Here is a 21167-nt window from a genome sequence, read left to right as displayed (position 1 = left end):
TACAGTGGAAGGGTTTAATACTGTGACTTGTTTGCAGAATTGCCTCATCATTAATTTTGAGTGTTTATTTGTTTTATTCATGTAAAAACTATAATGATTGCACACCAGGAAAATTGTTCATTTAAGATCTGTCTAGAGTAATGTGGGCGTTAGTATTATAGACCAATCACATGTGGTAGCTTGTCAATATTTATGCTATTAATTAATAATGGAATGAAAATTTCTTCTAAATAGCAAGGGATGTTGTTAAAGACAAAACAAATAACATTTACTGTTTATTATTAAGTAAATCTAATCATTAATATGAATTTTAATATAAAAAGTTTTGTTTGGTCCTTCTATGACATATGGTGTTTACCAAGAAAGCAATAAAAACCTCTCATTATCTCACTGAGAGGCAGTATCCTTCAAATCCCTTTGTGTGTTAGAATGAGACATGTGGTGTTTACTTTGTCCATGTAGACACACACTAAAAGACACCTTGAAGCGGACATCTCTAGAGATATGTCCATTGGGAGTCAAGCCTTTGGGTGTGCAAGAGCAAACCCTTTCATGTCATATGGCCAAGTCATGAAGTGGGCAGAGACACACTTCATATTTGTTTCTTCAATGTAAATAAACACATGAAATCATGTCTCATTACAGTAGCTGCTGTAACATTGATCCTTCGAGTCCCCCCCCCCCTCTCTCTCTCTGTGTGTGTGTGTGTGTGTGTGTGTGTGTGTGCATAGCAGGCTCAATGCAGTGGTCCCTTGAGCTCACACACTGCAAGCAACACACACACAAACACATACAGAAGATACTATTTAGGCATCAGTCTCACTTGTCAGTAAACTGGGAGAATTGTTGGGAAACATTGTAAATAACCCAAGAGCCTTAATAGTGACTTGTATATTTCACCCTTCCCCAAAACTAAATCACAACGACTATAATGATATTTATAATTTACTACATTACAATAGAAAAACATCCTTTATCTTTACAGCAAAAATATGAGCAACAGTGAATACTGTCTCATCAACAAACAAGCATTTACTAAACAGTATTTGTAAAGCAAGGTAAAGATGCAGGAATTATCATCTATGATAATCTGTATTCAAGAGAAATTAGTCCATAAATACACTATCAGTATATTTAGTATAAATTATAAAATTGTATAAGGGACAAATTTAGACATGTTCTAAAACGATGCAAAATAACAGTCTCAGTTTTATACAATGCCTCTGTTTTCTTTTTCCCTTCTCGTACTGACAGCAATTTAATCAAACTGTGACTTCATGCCCTACTATTTGCAAATTGTATAGCACCTCTAAAACATAAAGGCAAAACATTTCACAAACAAGTTACATGGACCTTGATTACAACTGTAAACATTCCCAGCGTGAGTGAGTAGCGCATTACGGGGTGGATTCAGGCTACTGCAGCACGCACTGCCAGACATCTAGGAGGAAGACAATGACAAATTTAAGACTGTTATTTCTCTCTTTGCTTCATGCACATCTCTCTCTCCCCCCTTTTGGCACCAAAGAGGAATGGTGACGATAGAACAACACAAACAGATGCTACATCGTTGATAATAGCAAAACACGATTTACAACATTGGCGTGACTAAATATGGCTTAAAAATAGTAAGTAGGTAATTTTACCGAAGCTATTGATGCCTCTTAAAATACCAAGAAAAATCGATCCGAGCGTCAACACGTCATAGTCTATATGGAGATGCTAGAATTATGAATTATAGAAAAGTGGCTACCTCTTAATACAACTTTTGTAATTAATGTTTCATTTTTAAAAATCGTAAATTTAGCGAAGGTGCCTTGACCTAATGAGTCTTTGTATGAAGAAAATGCAAAATAGCAAATGTCTACACATTCAATACACGGTAAATGAAATGGCTTTCTTTTATTTGGAACTGGAAAAAACTGGATGGAAACGTAACCATGCGTCAGGTTTACTTTACTTAAACAGATCTTTCATGTGTAAAGGCATGCTACACCATATAGTTCAAATACACAGAGACTTTCATTTCTTATATACAAATCGAAATATCATACTGATTTTAATTTCACATATATCGAGTTTAATTTCAGTTTATTACAGTAGTAATCGTCTTTATTAACAAGTAACGTGCACATCTTCCTCTTCCACCAGCGTAGTGCACATCTCCTTCTTCCACCAGCGTAGTGGGCCGATTTATGCCACTTTTACATTCAATCAGAATACAGCAAGGCATTTCTTTATAATGTGATGCTTCCTGTTAGCCTTCAAAAGTTTCCTCTTGTAATATTATCTTCAGAAACTTTGAAAACAGTAGTGAAAAGAAAATGGACGTTTCTTTTTGATAAACAGGGCTTCGGATTCCATGCACGATGTCGTTATTAGAAGAAAGCGTTCTCGTGACACTCCAACTTTGCAGGGGGAATCAAAACTTTGAATTTTTTTAGTAAGATAACTCTGTCCGACACAATGCCTTGGTTTTAGCCAAAAAAAAACAAACAAACCCACCACCAACAACAACAACAATAATGATAATAATAATAATAATAATAATAATAATAATAATAATAATAGTAGTAGTAGTAGTAGTAGTAGTAGTTGTTGTTGTTGTTGTTGTTATTGTTATCTGGGTATACAAAGCCAGCACCAGGTTTTAGTTTAAGCACTAAAAATGGTCCAATTAGCCTACAAGTACTGATGTCTTAGAATGCTGTCAGGCAAGTGAAGTAATGCTTGTATTTTCCAAAATGGCCCCTATTTATTTATTTCATACAAATAATCCTAAAAAAAGAAAAGAAGTAACTGAAATTATACCCTGACAAATGTTTACTATAAGACAAGTAAAGTAGCCAAGTAATGTGTTCTTACATATTTCACATATTTGCCCCAATTAAATGTCATATTACATTAAGAATGCTGGCCCCTATGTAAGTAATAAATTACAATAAAGATATTCTCTAATATAATAGAAAAAAAAATTGTTGTTTGCTTGCTTATTTTGTCTAGTATGTGAACTGTTATATATATATATATATATATATATATATATATATATATATATATATATATATATATATATATATATATATAATTTATTTATTTATTTATTTTAAATTTCTCTCTCTACAGTGTATAATTATCTATCAAATTGGGCAAATAAGTGACTTAATATTGCTTCTTCTTTCCTTGTTTATCTCCTTTTTTTCCCTCCCTTTTTCACTTTTTTTCTCCTTGAAGTGCAATCACTCTGATGGATGGATGGTGAAAACTATTCAGCATGTCACAGGATTGAGCACAGAGCATTAGAGGGCCTGGGCTTAGGTCAGGATAAGGGCTGCCCACATATCCTCCCATCCACCCAAGCTGAAGACCCCAGACTCCTCACTGTAGATGAGGACACTCTCACTTCCTTTGCACACTTTCCTTTCTTGCCCACAATATCTGATTCGTGCATATAAACCCCCCCAACACCCACCCACCCACCCACCAGTGTTTCCTTGAAGGCTCACATTCCTCATCCTTTAATCCAGACGCACGTCCCACTGGGCATACAGCCCTGTTTCCACATTGATATCTGCTTGATTTGTGTGTGATTCTGTTGAATAAATGTCACATTTTGTTGCCTTTACAGAAATCTCGCTAAGCAACAGACAGCTAGTTCACACTTGAAATCACATTGGGGTGTAGAATATGACCAAATGTAAACAATATTAACTTTAATTATGAATACAGCATTTATTTCAGGCCACAGTATGTGGATAGCTGACACAGTATAGGAATGTAAATCTGCTAGCTGGGCTGTTTCTTCGATTCCTTCATAAAAACATATTCTTCAGTCTGCACTCCTGCTCTTACTCATGCTCAAGTCATTTAATGTTGGCCGCCTTTGATTCACATCAAGTCAGCACATCTACACTTTCTCACTGTCCACCCGTTCCTATTTACCCCTAATACCTTTCTGTAACCTGGGAAAACTCCTGGAGAACAGTTCCTCTTTTGCAAGGAGGCCCTGGATGGAGCTGGGGTTAAGGGGAGCATGGTAACATGATGCAGCACTCAACTTAGGGTTAAGTGCTTCGCTCAGGTACACAACATTTGTTCTTTACATTGGGACCCTCTCATTGCCTATTCATTGTCCTTGGTGCCTTATTGGGGGAATAAGGCCTGCCTGCCTCCCATTTGAGGTCAGGAGCTACCCAATCCGAACATATGGACTCTGTCAGAATTCCCATCTAATTTTGTACAGTTCCCATGTCTTGTTCCCCAAATCTAAGTCTGTTCAAACTCCAGTGGTGTCTGTACAGTTTGGCTTCCAATCCAGGTGTCCGGCCCTACATCAGCATTAAAAAAAAAAGCATTTTAAAAGAGTGGCTAGTGTAGAGGGACACCTGGGAGATTTCATGTAGATTATGGAGCTGGACTTGTTTGTTGAATGGTCAGAGCCCAGTAGAGGCACCTGTTTTTGACATCCTAAAAAGTGCCCTGATGAGATTCTCCTTTGAACTAGTGGAAACCTCCGTCTGCTATATTTGGACTTACACCACAACAACCATTTTACTGAATACTGCCTATTTCCAGAAGTATACTTCATAGGTGTGAAGCTGAGCTTCAGGAGTGTTTGTTCTGGAGTGTAGCACATTTGCACATCAGCTGTTGAAGAGGCTGTTGAAGAAATTCTTTAATTTTCTTTACAGTGGAAGCAAAATAGGGGTTAAAAACACAGTGGCAAAGTATTTGTATCTTAAGTATGGAGAGTCTTCTGTTTTCTTGAGTAGAATCTGTAATGTAATGTTTAAATAGACAACAGTAGAATCCATTGACTATTTAAACATTAATAGCAAATAATAATACATAGATGATAAGTGACTTAGTTTGTTAACAGTAATCATTAGTATATTATTTTCACTAGACCTACAGTCAGTAATCCCAAACTTGCAATATTTTGTCTCATGAAAATATTTCTTCTGCTTTCTTTGTATTAAAGACGGGTTAATGACCTAACTTAAATGTACCCACATAAAAGGAGTAATAAGCATTAGATGAAATGAAAAATCTATTTGGCTTCCAAGAATATAACAAATATGCCATGAACAAATGGCTAACATTTGCTTCTGATAATGCATTATTTACAAAGGAATATCTGATTAGCCTCATTGGACTGACACCACAACTCTCTGGCAAAAGGCACCACACTTCCCTCCCTGGCTGTTGGCGGTCTATCAGCTGCACCGTGTACGGAACATACTGATAAAGCGGTGTGGTGGGTGAAGGTTGTATGAATGAATCTCCGTGGCACCACTGGAGACGAATAGTCCTACAAGATCTGAAACTAATCTTGATATGTTTAACAAGCAGCTCAAGGAGAGGCCTGATGAATAATAAAGGAGCTTTTAGTGGATCCATTTTATGAAACATTAACTGGTGGGCCATAATGGAAGTAATTAGTTTTATCTCACGTTGAATGTTATTGGACACTGCCCCCGCTGAAGGAAAACTTTTATTTTCCGGCTTAATTGTAAAGACAACGGGAGGGTAATTTTCTGCAGCGGGAAAGAAGGGTGGTCTCGTATGCTACACGCCAGCTCGAGAGATCTGGATGTTCAAGATACAACACAGTGTTTATGTAGTACTCCCAAATGTGTATCAAAGCTCACATCCATGGAAATAAAAGAAATGTCAAACAAAACAAGCATTAGACTGCATAAAGTAAAGTATGGACAAGGGGAACAGGTGAGGCTTTGTTTAGGTGGCTGAGGTAGATCAATATCTCGGCTTGCAAGCCAGGAATCTTGCCCGTTTTCCTCTAGCACTTTGCAGATCAGCTTACGGCTTGTAGACAGACTGTCGCCTATACCTCACTGACAGACAACCTGCCTCACCCCAAACGTACGGAATAGGAAAAATATCTCCATTCTTCTTCTGGGAGAGAAAAAAGTGGGTTAAAGTAGTTCACCATTTAAGAGGTATTTTGTCTTGGGTTGGGCGAACACAGTAAATAAAGTGATGTGTATGCAGATTGATAAATCAATTAGGCACTGTAGGCTTGTCCTTTCAGTTTTTTGTATTTTGTTGTGTAGGATGACCAAAAAAAAAAAAAAATGCAATTTATGAAAATGATGTGTGCACATATGTAAAGAGTGGATTCATAGTTATGAGCATGCTAATTGACTAAGTCTTAGTTATGGCCTATTTGAATACAAATAAGTACATTTTAAAAAATAAAATAAATGAATGAATGATTGACCAACATATCAACCATTCGATTTTAGACAAAACTGGATTCAATGGTCAATTCTTTATATCCAAATTCAAAATCATAATTTCACCATAGCCTAATGACCTGCCAGTTCATTAGTTACTTTAACAATTGACAGCGTAACTCTACAGCTCCCTTGGGTGGAAATCGAGAGGCTCAAAAACTCTGTACTTGGACAAAGACACCAAATATCCGATCTACAAGAAATCCTCTTGTAGAGAAATCTCTTGCATAAAGGCCTTGGTCTTTGTCGTTTGTAGCATTTTTATCTATAGCACGTCTATTCTTAGCTGTCACAATTTAGACCAATATGCTGACAATGTTATTGCTAGCCAGGCAGCTTGGAAGTATCTGTGTTTCAGTACAATTTTAAGTAGGCTTAACAAAAGCACCAAGACAACAACAATAACAATGTATTATTATTGTTGTTGTTGTTGTTGTTGTTGTTGTACAATATCTTTAGCTATGTTATCTTTGCTGTTGCTTTTGCATCAGTAGCAGAGGTTCTTATTTAAAATGCAGGCAATTTATATTGTATTTATATATATGAAAACCCTAAGGATGCCCAGGTGTTTACAGCAAAAACATGAAGAGTAACATATTGCAAGTAAACAGTAGATGGATTAATTTTTAAAAAAAACATGCATTCGAGTACTAAGAGTGTGAGCACTTTTAAAAGAGCTTGGTCGATTTGGAACTGGGCAAAGCCAGGTTATTGCTCAATTACCCCAATTGTAGTAGTATATTAAAACTGGCATTAGAGAACCTAACACCTGAGGCCTCATGCCTGGTTATAGAATATGCTTTAAGTTAAAGGAAGATACAGGCGGAGCCGCAGCCTAGATGGCTGAGGAAACTGGCTTGCTTAAAAAGAAAAATTAAATCCTGATGAATATTACCACATTTGTATAAGTGCTTGTTATAATAGCTTACTGTCGTTTCAGAGTCACTAGAGAGAATTCATCACAATCGGGCAGGCCTTTTTGTCGGCCTGTTGGTTCCGTTTCGGATAGTCAAGCTGCACTGCGAGTGTGCAATGTGATACCAGCACAGCCGTGATTCCACGCGTTGTCTCCAGGCGGCTTGCCTCACAGCTAAGACAGTGATGTCAGCGGCAAAAACATAGTGGCGATCATTTCATATCAAAAGCAACAATAACAACAACAATAATAATAATAATAATTATTATTATTATTATTATTATTATTATAAATGTAACAACACACTTTACTGGCAATAACTGATTAAGCAAACACGAAACATTGCTCACAGTGATATCATTATGACTCTTAAATTGATTTACGATTTGTCTTGGGGGCGGTAGGGCAAAAGAAGTCATATCAACTTTCAGATCCACTGAGTTTATCTTGCTGAGCAGTTAAAACAAACAAATAATTTAACAACATAAAAATGAGCAGGCTAAATTACTGCCAGCAACTAACATGCCAGCGTTTTTGTATGGCGTAATGCTACGCAGACCCTGGCGTTTTAATAAACACATTTACAACAAGCCCACCAAATTTATTCATGTCATGGATAAACAAACATACGCACCAAGAGTCACTCTCTAGTTAACACGCTGGCCTATCGTTATACTGGATTAGGCGTGTTAACAGATTTTGAAGTTGCGTATTTCGCGTTTCGTTTTTGACTGGCATCTCTGCTAGTGATTACACTGTATATTTTTATAATCTGATACACCAAACGGCTGTTGAGTATTCGAGTAGCTAATGCACTGTTAGAATGATCAAGTTCAGTTTGCGCGTGAGCGAAATCGTGACTAAACGCGAGCACAGAGTGAGTGAACGTGCATGCGCGCGAGAGAGAACGAGCAAGCGCGAACAAGGAGGAGGCGTGCGCATGGGTCAAGGGACAAGCGGCCACTCTCGAGAGCTTCCACGTCAAGAACTTTAAGTCGAACAGAAAGTCTTTCATATCTAATGAATATTTGCACAATATTTGCATATTACCATACTATATCGATATCAGTTATTTAGCATCTAGGCTACCTTTATACGATTGATCATTTGATTCTCTCCACATTACTGTTTCCCAAAAGCAAAGTAGCCAAAAGATCACAATAAAGTGAATATTGTATCAGCTTTCTAATCTAATCTTTAAGACCTTGGGAACCGTTGCTCGATATGGTACACGATTTACTAAGTTAGTTAAAGCTATAGGCTATGTCGAAATTACATTAAACAAAAGTATGTTAAATACACCACGTTTCTGACGAAACAGTACGACAAGCGTAACATCGGGCAAACGTATGGCAAACGTTTTTGAGGAGACTCTCCCATTTTTTAATAATTAAATAAATTAAATAATTAGTAAAAAAAAAAAAATTATAAAAGAAATTAGGCATTGGTTAGTTTTTGCTGTCCTTAAACAAATATATTAATATAATATAATAATTAAACCCTAAAATTTACATTTGAAATGTTTAAACGCTTTAATATTAATGGTTTGTAATATAGTATATTTCAGTATAGAATAGTATTATTTTTGTTATTGACAAAATTAACTTTACTGTGTATGATCTTTGGACATACTGAAAGAGGCAATGGATTGGAATGACACCATTTTGCACTTAAACAATCAGATGTCGTCACGGCACAAATTGTTTGTTTAACCCGACAGGTCGGTACCAAGTCGCACGATTTGCAGAGACTCATTAAAACGATTATTTACGTTCTGTCGAATGTTTTCTAAAACGTTCTGGAGAAACTCATTTGCTAAAGTTCAAGCCTGGTATCGAAAACCCTCAAGTTACAAATCAGCCTGTTGCTTCAGTAACAAAGGAACATTTAGCTAATGTTAACAGCCATAACAGCTCCAGATTTTGAATTTGCTATGTTGTGCAAATTAAAATATAAATGGTATATTCATGTTGGCTAATTACACAAGCCTAATATTAGGCATAAATATCACATCTGATTTAAAATAAGAAATTCTGACATTTACTAATGTATAATAAAGTAAACTTTGCCCTCCATCATACTAAAAGCATTAGATGAATGGTAAATGGTAAAAAGCATTTATTGGGCTGTCAATTGTTCTTGTCTGTTGTTCTTGTGAACAATGAAAAAATGCATTTTTTACAATAACCAGCAGCATTATTTGCTTCCTGATAATAGTAGCATCAGTAATGCTCTGTAGGTTAAGCTGCTTATTATTGTACAATATGTAAGATAATAATAAATGTTCGGCTACAACAACGATAACAACAACAACAGTAACAACAACAATAATAATAACAATAATAATAATTATATATATATATATATATATATATATATATATATATATATATATATATATATATATATATATATATATATATATATATATATATATATATATATGTGTGTGTGTGTGTGTGTGTGTGTATAATTTTTTTTTTAAGAACAAAAATATTTTTAAAATATTGCTTACTGATTTTGCAACCCTCAAACACTCTTGTTAAAAAGATCAATATGGCTAAAGAGCACGCTATTACACACAACGGATATGCATTATTTTCTGTTTGTTTATTTCCTTTTCCCAACATGTTGTTTTACATGTCAGAGGGGTATGTAAAACTTTTAGGATGTGCATTGTAACCTGCCGTGTTATAAGGTAGGTGTCTCCAGTATTTTGCGTCACTCTAGCGCCCTCACTCTGCTTGGCTCATATTACATTAAGGGAGGAAACTTCCATTTACCATTTAGAAGAATTTGGATAGTTTACAAAAGTTCTCAACTTAGATAAACAACTCTGAAATATATACCACTGTGGAACCGATCACTTTACATTGAATTTTTCCCCTTTGCATAGGAAAGAAAAAAAACATCACTAGCTGAAGAGGAATGCTACAAAGTTTAGGATATATTTAGTAAAATTAGGTTAGTCGGATTGTCTAACCTCTCCAAATAATCTACAAACATATAGCTGAAATATTTCTATAATTAGACCAATGTATAATAATTAGATAAATTCCTATAATTTAGTAAATGCATCGTGTAAGATGGTTAAGAGATGCAGAAGCTCGGTTGCATGAATAAAACTCCCCAAACGTCTTGCGCAACCATTCAAAGTGTTATCATTGTGTCAACTCAACCAATATCAATAATAAATTATGTTATTCAATGTAACGTCCATATAATGTAAACAATAAATGCACACGATATGATTTCCATGTAATCTATGTTTACATAAAGGTTGTGATGGAAGAATGAGAATGTTAACAAAAATACGGTGCGATATTTATATTTTATACGATAAGATCTCTGCACTATGGTCTATGGAGTATAATATATCTATTTCTATTTTTCATGAATTAAATGTCATTAGGCGTATTCGCCTTATCCAAAAAGTATCGTCGTTCAGTATTAGTCTGAGGACATACTGTAACAAAATAATTACGATCATAATAAAGCAGATGGTAGGCTATTTACAATCTAACTATATCATTATAAAGTGGCGGTAAGTAAATCGTCAATCACGTCAAAAATCTCGACTATAGTGAAAACAAATAAATGGGCTATGTAATGCCAAAATACGTTTTGTTGTATTTAAATATGATTTAAATCAGTATAAGGAATGAATGCATCCGCGAATAATCCGCGAAGACCATTTGCAGTGGAGATTCATTCGTAACACCACACCTTTTGCTTATTGTACTATTTTAGCCGACACTAAACTTATACTAAACGCTAAACCTTACCTCGAGACTATAGTGACAGTAAGCTGGCCAGTCTCATAACGTTTTTGCCCACGTGCTCCAGGTAAGAATAGGAAACCATATCTTTTTCCTATCATAAGATTGGGCTGTATATGTATATAATAGGCATATATAATATCAATATATAACAGAAATATATAAATATGTTTATAAAATAAAAGCAGTGAAAACTCTATACCGTTTTCACATAAATGTCTTTAAGAAGATACAAGCTTTCCGCATGCAGCATATTGTGCTCTGTGGGCCCGCAACGGTGCAACGAACGGTGATTCACTCCAATCTCAATTGATGCTTTGTATTCGGTGCGATTTGAGGCCTAGTTTATAGTTCAGGTACACTGAGGCAAAAAAGGGAGAAGATGGGGACTAATTAAAACTTCCAGTACAACGCACAACAATCACTGCTTCAAGCTCATTGCTTTGTTGTCACAGCAGCATCTTGCCATCAGTGCAACGTAATTTTTTCCCCCCAGCTAATGCACACAGTAGCACGCAATATATAGGTTATACAAATATGCATGTACCAACCATGAAATTGAATTCGCACACTCAGACATTAAAACATTAATATTAGTTAATACGTACTCAAACAAGAATCCAAACAAATACGATAAATTTACAAATAAGTAGCCACCCTTTTCTATATTTTAAATTCGTATTAACTGACGTAATCCTGACTGGAAAAAATAGCATGTGATTAGCAGAGAGTGGGCCTATTCGACCTGCCTAAATTAAGATTAGGACAGTCTCTGTTTGAGCAACCAGGTTCACATGGTGCCCAAGTTTAATTACTTTAGCGGTTATAGTGTATTTCTAACATTCAGAGAATATTGTCCCTCTAAATTTAACCCCTAGTCTCTTAGTCTTTGTCTTCTGAGTGGTCACCCCGTTTAACATTTGAGTGATAACATCTTGCAAGGAGATATTGAGTTCCACCAGTCCTTTGTGAAAAGCAGTGAGGTTATTGCATTACAGCTGGGCACATTTAACACGATGCCTCTTTAAGAAATGAACAAATTACTGAACTAAATGTAGTGAAAACTAAGTTCTATTTCATTGCAACTAACGACTCTGTTGTCTACGGAAATACAAAATAAAGATGAAAGTTAAGACTAGGTCTATGCACTAGTCAGTAAATAGCGAACAAGTCCTATTTAAATACTACGAAATGTATTAAGCCGAAAAAAGACCAGCCTATTTATGCCAAAGAAGCAATCGCAAGAGATTCGGGAAAATTTGGCAGAAGTTGGCGAATAGACCCATAACAAATCTCTGCGGTCACGTCAACAGTACGCTGTCTTGAGTAGCATTTATGATACGCGGCACGTGCGGTTTAAAGGGTAAATTTGAGATATTTTGCGCTCCCTTGTTATTTTGTAAATTTACATGAAACGGTAAAATAGCCAGAAAAAAACAATTTGGTAAGTTTATCCAAATCAAGACCGAATCTCTCGCCACCCGCAAACTGTCGCTTAAATGTCAGAACGAAGTAAACAAACAATGTATGACTCAAAGCTATTTTATTTACCTAAATTTTGAATCTGCAAAAACGACAAAATGTTCATGATAAATGAACGTAACCTATTCTTTTTATTTTGTTCGGTTAACAGTTTAAGCGACAAACACGGGCATAAGACCACAAAATCACAACCATGGAATTTAAAGACGACATAAACATTCACTTAATATTGTATGAGGCATTTACTCAACATGGTTACACTTCGCAGAGTTAACCTATAATTACAACAGGAATTGACATTTCACTAATTACAAAAATAATGTGACCTGGTGGTGACCACATACAGTAGCCTAAAATATGCAAAACACAAGCTAAAAGCATTCATTCATTCTGTTCCCTTCAAAATTGTCTGTCAGATGGTGAATACTGAAAAAAATGTATTTCGATACCCATTCTTTGGTCTATAAAGAAACTGTACTTTGTATAAAAGATATGTATAAAAGAATGCATTATGAATGCATTTATTCCATTAACAATAGCCTATGAAAAGGACAAAATAACAAGGAGCCATGGATTTGAACGGGTATTCTGCACTTATAGAGCACATTTATTTAAAAAATGAAAATAAAAATTTGTGTTAATTTGTAAAGTCGTACTCCACCGGTGCGTTCATGATACGTGTAATACTGCAAACATGAAGACTGGTGTTTTATACGATGGTATTAGATTTTTTTTTTTTTAACATTTCAAATTAGACAAATCTGAAACCACTATTTAAATACACATTCTAATGCAATTTTACTGCCTTTCCCCAAAACGCTACGCTTTACCCTCTTTTTTATCTTGTCACATTGCACGTTGCTGACAGTGGAATAATAAACACTTCCGCGACACTTGACGTTTGTATACAGAAATAAAGGAGAAGAATAATACAAAATACCTGGAGTTCGGCTGCTTGCATTTTCCTTTATCTCCCAGTATTTTTCCGTTAGCCTATATATATATATATATATATATATATATATATATATATATATATATATATATATATATATATATATATATATATATATATATATATATATATATATATATATTACAGTGTAAATGGGTGTAAAATGTTCACTTACAGTCTGATCCTGTGGATGTTAGTTAGTGTATAAGTGGATTTGATGTTGACCCTTGATTTTGATGTGTAAAGTAGTCAGAAAGTCCGCCAGACAGTCCCGAAGAGAAACTTGGAAGGGAAGGCCTTAAAGATTCACACGGGAGCGAGGAGGCCGCTTGCGGCGACGAGGACGAAGCAGCCCGGGAGCTCATCGAAGTGCTGCTCTGGGATGTCATTGACGGGTGAGGAACGTGGGGGAAAAAATAACTGGTTTGTCCTGCGAGCAGGTTAACTGAGCAGGGGTTCAAAGAATAAGTCCCGGAGCAAGGTACAGAGAGCCCACATGGCACGGACGCGGCCAAAGCTGCCGCTGTTAAGTGGTGAGTAGCGTAAGGAATTTCTCCATTCACAAGTCTGTCAACACTTAGGCCATTGGAGGCTGGGAAAGAGTGGTTGTTGCCCAAACTGTTTTGAGTCAACATTGTGCTATACGACATTGGGTGACTAGGGTAAGCTGACGATGTGCCATTGTAACTCAGTGCACTACTTGCCCTTGGATGATGAAGTGAAAGAAACGGTGACATTGGCCAGTATAAAGACCCAGCTCTATCCATGAACGTAAGCCCAGTTGATGTTAGCCGTGCGCCCCGTTTAAAAGCTAACTTTGCCCTAGAAGTCGTTGATCTCCTCCGAAGTTTGCCCGTTGTCCCACCGATGAACACATCGTCACTAGAGGGGTCAAGCATCCAGTAGTTTCCCTTGCCTGGGTCATCGTAATGCCGGGGAACTTTGACAAAACATTTGTTAAGACTTAAGTTGTGTCTGATGGAATTCTGCCAGCCCTGTTTATTCTCCCGATAGTAAGGAAAATTTTTCATAATGAACTCGTAAATGCCGTTCAGAGTTAATCGTTTCTCCGGACTCTGCCTGATGGCCATCATAATCAATGCATTATAACTGAAAGGTGGTTTCTCGTACTTGCCGTTTTTCTTTTCCCCGTCTTTTCCAGCTTCACCCTCTTTGGAGTCCTTTTTGTCTTCTTGCTTTTCCTTGTCATCCGTGCAATTCGATTCAGAATTGTCACTTTTAGCACAAGTGTTCTCCGACTTTGCATCCTGCGCTATAGGTAAAGGGATCTTTTCCTCTTCTTCGGGGATGGTTCTGTGGTGGTTGTCACTTTGGACGGCTTCAGGCACCAAACTGTTTATACTGAACGATGATTTCGGAATCATTTTTACTTCTTTCCGTTCTCCCATATCCAACATCACACGTAAAGGTAGAATAGCAACAACCAGCAGCACAGTTGGATCTCAATGTCTAACGCCGCCAACTCCTTCGATAAAAAAAAACACAACACAACAACTATTTCATGGTCCTTGAAAACGCATCGATAAGAGACAGCTAGCTACAATTAATTACGGAGCCACAGACACTAAGCTGTAAAAAAATTGGTTGAACCTTTACAGACTACAGCCAACCACATCACCATAAGTATTAAAGCGTCCTCCCTCCTTGCAGCCAATCATTGAGCAGTTTTTAGCGGTTGTTCAAGTGCGTAAGGATACACAGGGTCCACCAATGCAATGAAGAGTGCGCTCACACAGTCAACAATGGCTCTCATTTCTGCAGCAAACTCCTACCAAGAAAATAGACCACATAACCTCAATCCATTCCACAGTTTTTGATAATTTTAGAGTGCTGTTTCAACATACCCGTACGCTCTCACATTTGTTTTCATACCGCGGGGGGAAACAAAAGGGATTCAAAGGTAGCCACCGAATAGAGGTACTACTTCCTGTATCGGATATTATTTTTTAATACAACATGAACATATTGCCTACCTAAATTCATAATCTCCAGTGCACGGATTTCGCGTGCATTTTGCATTTACCGTACTTCTTTGCAGAGAGATGATAGCCTATCATAACAAATAAGATTTATTTATGAATCCACACGTTTGACGCAGGTTCGTTATAATTTGTGGTTTATGAGAGAAGAAAGTCCTTATATTTAGCGTATCTTAGGAATGTTTTGCTTGTTTGATAGGCGTCCCTGTTACACTACACACTAATTCATTGTATTTTATATAGTATGCTACATAAACGCAATGTTAATCACAGTTATTCATTCAACAACGATAAAATGCTATCGATAACAATTAATCCTAAAAAAATGTAAAAAATCTAATAATTATAGGTGAACAAATACGATATCTTACAACTTAAAATTTATTGATGTCTGCACGACATGACAGTTCTAACTGCATGAAGAAGTTACATATAAATGGGAAGATAGAAAGCTTGCAATTGCTAACTAACGTCGTTTAAGGAAGGCCAAAATTAATTTGTAACCATAAAAATCCTGTGACAGAATATGGACTTGCACTAACTGTTTCTGTAAAATGTATTTAATCCTATAATTCCTCACCTGAAAACCCAGCCACCGAAAAGCCTTTCTCTAGTGAAGACGTAAAAGGACTTAGAGTATTAAGTGAAAAATTCTAAGTAACTCTAAGTTGCATGCAATAGTTCATTTTATTTTAAAGATAAGAAACAAGGGACATCGATATTAACTGAAATATTGAAAGATAAATACTGTGGTTTGAATTAGGCTGAATTTTAAATGCCTGATATGTATCTCGGAGCACTAAATGGGGTTCAACTGAAAGAACAACAGACACATGCACGATACACACATAATCACATCCGCCAACAAATTGTCCACTCAGAGATACACACATAACAGCAAGCATGCGTGCACACACAAACAGAAGGTTTACGAGACTACGGACACATTTGCATACTGGCGTTTTTTTAAGGCCCGATAACTTTTTTTTTTTTTTTTTTTTAATTAAAAACTGTCGTGAAGGATGCATTGCAGTAGATTCTAATTTGTGAAAGTTTTGAAAATAGCAACTGTTTACGACAATACATGTAAGTAAGTAAAATAAGCGCTATAACACACCTGGTTAAAGGTGGTTCTTAAGGCTTAATCTAATTCATTTTCTTTTGCCATTCTTCTCTTGTATTTGCAGAAGTAGATTTGTTACATAAGCGTTACTTTACCAAGATTAATATGGCTAATAATTACAGTGTACTCTGGATAAACTGAAATGATCGTTGTATTATTATTATTATTATTATTATTATTATTATTATTATTATTATTATTATTATACATTAATATGGATATATAAATATATTTTCTGGTCACTTAGACATTGAACACAATGTGTTAGGCCCTGGATGCATTCTTAAACACTCAATTGTTTTTGACACCAGACATACACTCATTTTCGTCGAACTGAATATTCCAGATGACACAATAATTAAAATATATAATTAATGAATAAAAGTGGATGCATTTCGTCTTTCTTTGAATTTTGGGCGCTTTCTCAATTAAATAAATATGAAACATTTAAGACTTTAGGCAGCTTTTGTTTACACCCACGTGTTGCTTAAAATACATTATGTAATTATTTAATATATCGATCTGGTTAACCATTCCTTAAACTGAAGAAATACAAGTTTAAGAAAGTTTTTGTCTTTTTTAGCGTAGTCTTTTTTAATAAATACGCATGAAGTCCTTGACTTTGAACTTATTTTTTAACTTTACTTTTTCTTTTGGACGTCAAAGTAATCTAATAGACAGCGAGGATGTATGTTCTACGTTCTCACTGAAGTAGAAAATATTTGACAACTGTAAAGAGTTTGGCTTGTATGTTTTTATTGCGACTTGTACTCAGATCCGATATCGGGTTAGAAAAAAAAATAGTTGTATCAACTTAAAATTGTGTAACGTTTTCATTTATTTGTATATATCATAAACCAGGATGTTCGCAGTTTATTTAGAAGTGTTCGTGTTCATTTGCGGTTTTGCGGCGAATAAGGCATTTTAAGCAAAACCGGGAATAAGTTACTAAAACATTCAATATTCTAGCATCTGGAGTTTGGTTACTGGACAATGTATGCAATATACATTTAGTATGTCAAGATTTAATTCGAAATTTTAAGATCACGACCCGAGAAAAGACAGAATAGCTTCATAACCTTATCTTTTTGCCATCTTAATGTATGCTATTACAAGACGAACGAGGGTTATATGCCTGAATTTCATGTTTTATAGGAAATACGCAATTAGGCATAAATTAGACAATATTCTTATTTCAGGCATGTTCCTAAATATCAGCTCCAGGTCTTACTTAAATGAGAGATAACATCAGTTCAAAGACATAGCTTCACTTCATGGACAACAGTGATGCAAAGTTACTGGAGAGAAAGCAGTTGTTGACCATCCTATAACTAATCTAAAGGAAGGTTGTACCCCCGCGCAAACCCGATATGTTCATGCTGTACTGAATAAACATAGTTACAATATACTTCAATTTATATACACCGAGACGTCGAAATGATAAAGCTTTCCTCTCTGTACGCAAAGTATTTGAAGTGTTTTAAACCTTTAATATAGTAAGAGCACCTCCCTGTGGCTAGAGAAATGACTGCATGTTTGATCTTTATGTAGATTGTGAGCGGCTGATCGTTCCACTCTTTTGGGGTTTTGGGCAATGATGTCTAGAGTGTGGAATAAGTAACATGTTTTCATGTAATTTTCTGCTCAGTTTTGGAATTTTATAGTATGTATCCTCCTGTGTCTATTTTATGCCCTGGGTCGAAATTTTAAAACAGTGTCAATTCCACCAGCATAAGAAATGGTCCAAGGCGTAATTGTAGGTACATTTTAAGAAGTCGACATTATTAGTTAGTTGAATAACCTAGCCTAAATGTAGGTAACTTGTTAAATATATTTATATCATTAAAAACTCTGGCTATTGTGACTGCAATTAAGTTTATAATCTTATAGAAAGATGTAGTTAGTTGTATCAGTCCGAAAAACTACAATACTCTGAAATACACATTTTAATTAACGTTTTGTCTTTTTATTCAGACAACTTGCGCTTGAACTTCTGCAATTTTCAAAAACAATTTTACATAGTTCTATGTAAAACTAATTTAATGTTATGACTGAAAAATGGTTGTTAGACCTGCTTTTTGGCCTTTAAGTAAACAGATATTTGCCTTTAAGCAAACATTGCGATGACGACAATTCTTCTTCCTCTTCTTCTGCTTCTTCTTTTTCGCAGACTTGTAGGCTAGCAGGCTATATGTCACACACATTACACAAATAAAATCTAGAGTGCAATAATAATTGCTAAACTGCTACATTTACTTTGGTGTGATTTAAACATATGCGATCTGTGAAGCCACCTATGTCAGCGTAGTAGTATTTAGCGTCGGAATTGGGAAAAAACATTTTATATATATATATATATATATATATATATATATATATATATATATATATATATATATATATATATATATATATATATATATATATATATGAAAATGCCTAAATTATAACAGCTATTGCAAATTATTATATATAACATTTCTGAGCTAGACCTTTGAACAGTTCAAAATAAAAGCTTCAAGGCGTTCCTGGACACACCACGGTCTCCAAAGTCTTTAGCGCCATCATGTGGTAAAATTATCATGTGCTATTTCGAGCCAATCTGTGGTCCAATGCAAGCTATTGTTCACTATGCTTATGACCAAAAGCTTTCCAAAAAATATTTTCTCGAATTGAGCGCATCCCCATCTTGGGACGCACTCAAACAGAACAGGCTGTTCTTTTGATAACATTTAAGGTTAAAAATAAAGTTCATAGATCTCAGCATAGCTCTCATGTCACATACTTGTTAGCGATTTAATACATCTGTAATTAAATAATTCAGTTTACAAAATATATGAGAATGCTTAAATTACATCAGCTATTGCAAATTATTAAATGTAATTTAATTGTTTGATTTCATACTGCTATCACTGATTTTGTATTACAAATCAACTTCCACTGAAGACCAAGCAATGAAATCAATATGGGCTGGCCATAGACCATTTCTGCTAAGCTGCACAAATTATATTTTGAACAATTTCTTGAAAACATTCTTGTTTTTCGATTTTTCTTTGCTTCCACTTTCCTGTTGGTTTGGGGGAGGAAGGGGTGGAGGAAAGCAGGGAGGTTGGTTCCTTTGCAGAGTTTGCAAAGTTGCTGAATATAAACAAATAAAAACAGCACAGGTTAAGCCAAATCTAAATTTATATTCCAATATTCCAAATTTCTGACTTGTTTCTCACAGGAACTTTTCTGAGAAAGGACTTACATAGAAATGGTTTAAAATTCAATATAACATGTTTGGAATAAAATTTTATTTAATTTTTCTGGTGATTTTTTATGTTTAAGGCATGTCATCCATTATATATGTCAAAGTTCTATCCTAGAACAAATTGTCCTACAAGTACAGATATTTGGACCTTAAAACTTGGAGCTGGGAAGTTTTATGGTTTAGATAACTTTTGACGACAGTACAATGAAGAGGTAAACAAGCAGCACCTCATCACATGTCTATGTTTCATTCATAAACTGGAAACATATTGAAATAATACTTTGGAATGTAAATGCCATGGCCAAGAAGTGGCGTTTTGGAAAACTGGAAGATCCATGATTCATCTCACCTGAGACTCGCCCCTCTCCTCCATCTGGGTAGCAGTGTTTGTCATAGTATGTGTGTGGCGGCTTTGGGGGTGGCTCCCTCTCCATCTCTGAACTCTCAGTGGACTCTATAGGTTCAGATCCATAGGATGGCAATGTGTACATGCCTGCATGCAGACCCACATACATACAGACTTTGTTCAGTTCCTCACCTTTTTGCGGCACTGGCTCTATGGTCTGTATAACTGTGGTGTCAGCTGTCACCGAGACCTGCTGCTTCACTGCCTCTTCCTTTTCTAATGTGCTCATCCTGAAAAAAATCATACATAACAGTGCTGCTATAAAACTATGATATATTTAATATAATATTTAACTTATATTTAATATTTAACAAGAAGCATATACATCTAAAACACTGTGGTAGCTATATGCATATGTACACCATATACAGAAGGTGGCTGAGAAAAGCATTTCTATATCTGTTTGTTTACCCAGTATCCACTGTGAAGTTTCTCTGACCAGTGCAGCTCTGTAGCTCTTTCATCCACTTCTGCTGTTCAGTTTGGGATGATGCAGCAAACAGGTAGTGGCTGCCATCATTCAAACTTAAGCAGGCAGAGCGAGAACAGAGTTATGACTTTACTTTCTAATCAGTTTTGCTTGGGTCTGGAATGGTTTACTGTGAGTAGTTATGGGAAGGTAAATAACTAATAAGACATTTGGATCACAGACTTATATTCAAAGTTTGGGTCTTGCAGAAGGGACTGGTGCTGCAGTGAGTCCTGGAAACACTAGTAATGGGAAATCCCAGCTGGGGTTTCCCTAACCATTAGAAGAACCACAAAATCTACTGTTTTTTACTCACATCAATTTGAAGGTATATTTTTTTCTCCTGTAGTATGGGTTATCTTTACAAATGGCTCCAGCTATAGTGATAGGCGGCCATCGGGTGCACCTCTGTAAAGGATTAGATATATATGATTTAGTGTAACAAGTTGTATTGAAACTTTCTATATGCTGTTTTTGCACATAGTTGTGTTGAATTTGACACTTTGTTTATAAATATGATTTCAGTC

At 35.7% G+C, this 21167-nt stretch overlaps 2 protein-coding genes across 5 annotated transcripts in view; both read right to left on the bottom strand.

The window, feature by feature from the left end:
* Positions 1-1020: 1020 nt before the first annotated feature.
* foxg1a (forkhead box G1a) lies at positions 1021-15015 on the bottom strand. The gene is made up of 2 exons (XM_027000377.3): positions 13565-15015; positions 1021-1441 (listed from the first exon to the last, which is right to left on the bottom strand). Exon 1 carries the CDS (start codon positions 14805-14807, stop codon positions 13587-13589), a length of 1221 nt encoding a protein of 406 aa, XP_026856178.1. The 5' UTR covers positions 14808-15015; the 3' UTR covers positions 1021-1441; positions 13565-13586.
* A 3435-nt stretch (positions 15016-18450) lies between these two features.
* Positions 18451-21167, bottom strand: part of sptbn5 (spectrin, beta, non-erythrocytic 5) — a 43597-nt gene continuing 40880 nt past the window's right edge. For all 4 annotated transcript variants that reach the window (XM_081721017.1, XM_081721015.1, XM_081721016.1 and 1 more), the window contains 5 exons: positions 20957-21048; positions 20583-20696; positions 20304-20401; positions 20115-20219; positions 18451-19650 (listed from right to left, as the gene is read on the bottom strand). In XM_081721017.1, the coding sequence (XP_081577143.1) occupies positions 19517-19650; positions 20115-20219; positions 20304-20401; positions 20583-20696; positions 20957-21048 (543 nt within the window). In that variant the 3' untranslated portion in view covers positions 18451-19516. The remainder of the gene's footprint in view (positions 19651-20114; positions 20220-20303; positions 20402-20582; positions 20697-20956; positions 21049-21167) is intronic.

Source organism: Electrophorus electricus, chromosome 10 (assembly GCF_041902795.1).
Source record: "Electrophorus electricus isolate QZ-2024a chromosome 10, ASM4190279v1, whole genome shotgun sequence".
NCBI lineage: Eukaryota > Metazoa > Chordata > Actinopteri > Gymnotiformes > Gymnotidae > Electrophorus > Electrophorus electricus.
The sequence above is the reverse complement of the archived record's forward strand: the minus strand, read 5'-3'. Positions and strand labels throughout refer to the sequence as shown.